At 45.3% G+C, this 5,000-nt stretch overlaps 2 protein-coding genes across 4 annotated transcripts in view; one reads left to right on the forward strand and one right to left on the reverse strand.

Moving 5' to 3' along the window:
* Positions 1-5,000, reverse strand: part of LOC135249316 (E3 ubiquitin-protein ligase TRIM35-like) — an 8,504-nt gene that overhangs the window by 3,125 nt on the left and 379 nt on the right. Inside the window, exons 1-8 of the mRNA XM_064324843.1 lie at positions 4,773-5,000; positions 3,340-3,435; positions 2,555-2,785; positions 2,393-2,415; positions 1,452-1,542; positions 1,226-1,248; positions 1,016-1,134; positions 1-450 (exon numbers count right to left, since the gene is read on the reverse strand). The exon at positions 1-450 is cut by the window's left edge and continues 3,125 nt beyond it; the exon at positions 4,773-5,000 is cut by the window's right edge and continues 379 nt beyond it. Of these exons, the coding sequence (XP_064180913.1) occupies positions 1-450; positions 1,016-1,134; positions 1,226-1,248; positions 1,452-1,542; positions 2,393-2,415; positions 2,555-2,785; positions 3,340-3,435; positions 4,773-4,946 (1,207 nt within the window). The 5' untranslated portion in view covers positions 4,947-5,000. The remainder of the gene's footprint in view (positions 451-1,015; positions 1,135-1,225; positions 1,249-1,451; positions 1,543-2,392; positions 2,416-2,554; positions 2,786-3,339; positions 3,436-4,772) is intronic.
* LOC135249304 (protein Niban 1-like) overlaps positions 4,835-5,000 on the forward strand; it is a 16,945-nt gene continuing 16,779 nt past the window's right edge. For all 3 annotated transcript variants that reach the window (XM_064324818.1, XM_064324820.1, XM_064324819.1), the window contains exon 1: positions 4,835-4,961. The gene's annotated coding sequence lies outside the window, so the exon portion shown is untranslated. The remainder of the gene's footprint in view (positions 4,962-5,000) is intronic.

Consider the following 5,000-nt stretch of genomic DNA (forward strand, 5'->3'; position numbering starts at 1 on the left):
AATATGGAAACGCCGGTTCTGTGAAAGGAAAGCCGACGTCCGCGACAGGGCGGTTACGGACCGGGTCGGAGAAGGTAACTCTTCCGTTGTTCCAGTCCAGCTCGACCCGCACCCTCCGCAGCCTCCCCTGTTCCGGGAGGTGCGCTGTTTTCACGCGGTAGCTTCCGTTGTCCAGACGCAGGGCCACGATCCCCACCCCTCGATTTCGGCCCTTCCTCAGGACGGACTGCGTGGCCACGCCCACCGCCCAGCTGGTGTTGTCCCCCACGTCCACGTCCCAGTGGTGTGTCCCGGAGGCGAAGCCCCGAGACCCCAGCATTTCGGCTCGGGAGGTGAACCTCTCCGGGTTGTCGGGGAGCTGAGGGTTGTCCGTGCAGTACTTGAGACTGGTCAGTCCCTCAGAGAGAGAGAGGCGACAGGTAGCAGTGTTGGGGTCCAGAGACACAGGACCTGGTGAGAGAGAGGAAGAGTGAGGGAGGGAGAGAGAGAGAGAGAGAGAGAGAGAGAGAGAGAGAGAGAGAGAGGGAGAGTGAGGGAGGGAGAGAGAGAGAGAGAGAAAGAGAGACAGAGAGAGAGAGAGGGAGTTTAGATTTTTCCATTCTAAGGACATGCTGATGCCTGGATGAGGATTAGTTAAGTCCTAATATTTAAAACCATATACTGTAATTGAAAGAGGGTATACTCTCTTTTACACATCATTGTATATTGTATATGTTTCACAAATGTTATGCATGTGAGCATGTAGGTGCTCACAAAACTCAGCTGAAGCAATACTGTCATAACTGGGCTCTGGCAGAAAATTAAAACAAACAAACAAACAAAAAATGAACACAAAGTGCCACAAATGATTAATAAGAATATAGCACGTAGCATGCAATTACCCATCTACATTTAGCCTTTACTAACTAGAATCTTCTCCCAGAAATATTTTTCACCATAAAGCAAAATATTTAATCACTATGAATATAGAACCTAATGACCTCCATAATCGCCCCCTTTAATATCTAGTACTCACTGTACGGTGCAATCGCCAGCATCTTCTCCCAGACTCGGTACTTGAGATTTCCCAGGTGTTTGGCCACGTCGATCAGGCCCCCTGTGATTGGCTCAGGTTCCGGATGTGGTTTGCACATCCTAAACAAACACACTGCAGTCAATGCTGTCCCGAGTTTGTGTTTTACTCCAACAGAATTTTTTGTTTAATTGAAGGAAGCACATGCTTTACCTTTGCACTGTGTCAGCATGGACCTGGAAAGAAAATAGTTATATCTTCTATTTTCATTTTTTGTCATTGTTGTAGAACTAATGCTTTTTTTTTTTACATGGAATTTGTTTCCAAGAATGTAATGTAATGTAATGTAAAATGTAATGTAAAAGAGCAAATTAACATGGTTACTCTGGAGTTCATGTACATTTGCCGATATACTGTCTGAAAAAGCAAGGTTATTTACCTGGCCTGGTAATTTCATCATCTCAGATACTTTGGACATCAGCTTGTACACACCGGGCTGACATCGCTGATCCTGCAGGGACTGCCACGTTCTGAAACATTTAGGACACAGCCTGAGTTGCTGTGATGTTCAGCTTATGGAAAACTTGACAGAAGCTCTATTTGATCCCGATATATGTTTGATGTTTGAATGCTAAATATCATATGTTGAAAGGCTAGATTTCCTTCGTGTCTATTTTTTTCTATTTCGCCAGTCAAAATTTTGCCACTACATGCATGAATTTGTTAAGTTCTTTCTGGGGTGTGTGTGTGTGTGCAAGCGGATGTGTGCGTGTGTTTGCATGCGGGCGTGTGTGTGTGTGTGTGTATGTGTGCGTGTATGTGTGCAAGCGGGTGTGTAAGTGTGTATGTATGTATGCATGTGTGTGTGTGTATGTGTGTGTTTGCATGCGGGTGTGTGTGTGTGTATGTGTGTGTTTGCATGCGGGCGTGTGTGTGCGTGTGTGTGTTTGCATGCGGACGTGTGTGTGTATGTGTGCAAGTGGTTGTGTAAGTGTGTACGTACGCACGCACGCGCGCGCGTGTGTGTGTGTGTGTGTGTGCATGCGGGCGTGTGTGTGCGTGTGTGTGTTTGCATGCGGACGTGTGTGTGTATGTGTGCAAGTGGTTGTGTAAGTGTGTACGTACGCACGCATGTGTGTGTGTGTGTGTGTGTGTGCATGCAGGCGTGTGTGTGTGTTTATATTATTGGAGTGTAGGAGGAGGGACTTTGAAAAAGAGAAGAGGGGAAGAGAGGAGGCGAGGAAGTGAGCAACAGTAAACGAGTGAAGGCAGGGAGCAAATGAAAAGAGGAAGAACAGAGAATAGAGAAAAAGGTAAATAATAAATGGACTGCGAAACGCAGAGGGAAAAGAAAGAAAAGAGGGAAGTAAATACACATACTTGTAAACTGTGTCCTTGTAGTTCTGCAAAAAAAAAATAGAATTAATTAAAACAATATCAAATAATATTTGCAAAAGTTAATACTCATAATACTAATCTTTATTTAGTCTAAATGAGTGAAACGCTGCTGTTAGGATTGCACAGTTAATAATTTAGCTCTGCCTGCAGGAAGGAGATGTCGTCAGCTTCCAGCTCCTGCTCGATGGTCTTGATTGTGTCTGAGACATAGGACATCTCTTCAGTTATCCCCTGAATCCTCTCCTTCAGCGTCCGACGCTTCTGCTCCTCTTCCTCCTTCAGCGCGGCGATCCTGGCCTCCTCTTCCTCCCGCAGAAAACGGTGGAGGATCTCGAACTCGTCTTTTATCTGCCTCTCCGTCTGCTGGGCCTGGCTCTGGAACCCAAAAGCAGCGGATGCGTTTTTCAGGGTTGCGTTTGTCCACGCGTGTTTCGGGAATTTTTGTAGATCTGCGACATAGCCAGACCTGGGTCAAATGCGTATTTGTTTTGGATTCGAGTACTCTTCTGTGCTCAATTGCCCGGTGACCAGCCTGCCAGTATGACCAGAAGGTGGGGTTTGCACTTGTTGTATTGAGTATTTCATTGGTTCAAATACACCAGACAAGATAAGTAAAAGCGTAGAAAAGCATTTGAATCCAAAACAAATGCGCATTTGACCCAGGCCTGGATATAGCCCTCCATTCCAAGAGGGCTGTATCATCCCGACTTCCTGTTTCTACAGATTAACAATCCTCCATCAGAAAAGGATATGTGCGCGTGAAGAACGGTCCACACACAGATCTTATGAATAATTCCCCCTCTAAATGTCAGACGAAGAGAAAGGGTTGATAGTCTTGATGAACCGAGTGCAAGCTGGTATGAAATGCAGAACCAGATGCGGGCCCTCCAGGAGCGGGGCCGACCGCGGACGTGAGCTGAGAACTCTACCTTAAGGTGTTTGGCCATGTCGGAAAAGAGTCTCTGAGCTTTCTCGTGTCCCTTCACTTTCGCCAACAGCTTGTCCCGAGAGATCCTGAGGACCACCTGGAGTGAGACAAGTGACAAGCAGGAGGCGCTTTCATGGACAGATTGGACAAACAACAGGTACCGCTGCTTGAAAAAAAAGGTTTAAAATTAAATGTTCATGTGTGAATGCCAGTGTTTCACTGGTGTTTGTGTTCCCCCTAGTGGCAGAACATCATGACTGCTGCTCTCGATGTTAGTGCAAACATACAGTAGTCATGCTACACATATGTACTGGATGTGCACTGAAGTGATTCAGATAAGGAGGGAATTGAACCTGCAACCTTTTGGGTTAGAAGCCCAGTTCCCTAACCATTATATAAAAGGCATACTATGCCGGATTTCTTAGCTTGTCTTTGCAACCAAAGAATTCTCCTTCTCTGCTTTCCTCCTCTGTACTCACCTGAGTCTCTTTTTTTTTTTTTCAAAATTCTTTTGAAACTACCGGTAAATTTCTCCCATCAATTTCTCAGACCGTACATTAGTTTACATAGCCCGGTGGAGATCACAAACTGTACAAATAACTTGAAAACCGGAAATTCCAATCAAAAACTGGATGTCTGGAAACCCTAGCAGCATAGCTCCAGGTGACGTTAGCTACAGGTCCAACTTTTAACTGCATATTTTCGAGTTAAAAACCCAGCATAGTATGCCTTTAAGGAACTATTATACATGTATTTATTTGAAAAATATTCCAAACATTTGATCAGGCAATATGACAAATAAAAACACTGAAGTTAGAGCTAAAATGGATTTATAAGAAATCATTTAAAATCTGAAAGTGCATCTGCTAATCTCATACTTTACAGAAACATTAAAAGAGAGGGAATGGCAGTTCTAAAATATGTGGTAATATTTTTCACATACAATGTAAAGAAGAACGGGACTTCAGTTATACTTAATTTTACACGTAATTCATAATCATTGCTGCTCATATTCACTGATCGTTATATTATGTGGATCAGCCCCTCGGTATCATATGTGTCAGCCTCCAGTCCCGGAGGGCTGCTGGTTTTTGGTGTTTCAGCACAGAAGAGCTTAACCCTTTCAGGTGTGACATCACAAACACGTGATTAGAATGTTCCTAACTAAACATTCTAAAGTTGACTTAACCATCACCATAGGAAATTGAAAGCAATGGAGTTCTAGAACCCTCACTTATTGAATTTTGCTTCGAAGGGTTACTGTAAGCCACTGACTGGCTAAGGAGTCCACACACCCGGTTTCCAACGGCCTCCATCAGCTGCTGGTTGAATGAAAACCGCAGAACACCACAGATGCAGCGGCCCTCCAGGATTTAAATATGACAGCCCCTGACCCATAAAACCAGGGCGTGTACAAATCAAAAAACGCTGTACCTTGTGCTCTTCGGCGGCTTCTCGCAATGTCCAGAACCGATATTTCTTGCGCCCCGAAGCCTCTTTACAGCCCTCGCAAGCCAGCTCTTCCATCTCCACGCAGTACAGGCCCAGGGGAGCCTTGTGCTTCCGGCAGATCGGCACGGACGCCGTCATCTCTGGCGAGGCGGCCATTTTCTGCACGGCCCGGTGAGTTCGGGAGCCAAGTCACTCTGAAGACAAAGGCTC

This window comes from Anguilla rostrata, chromosome 2, assembly GCF_018555375.3.
Source record: "Anguilla rostrata isolate EN2019 chromosome 2, ASM1855537v3, whole genome shotgun sequence".
Classification (NCBI taxonomy): Eukaryota; Metazoa; Chordata; class Actinopteri; order Anguilliformes; family Anguillidae; genus Anguilla; species Anguilla rostrata.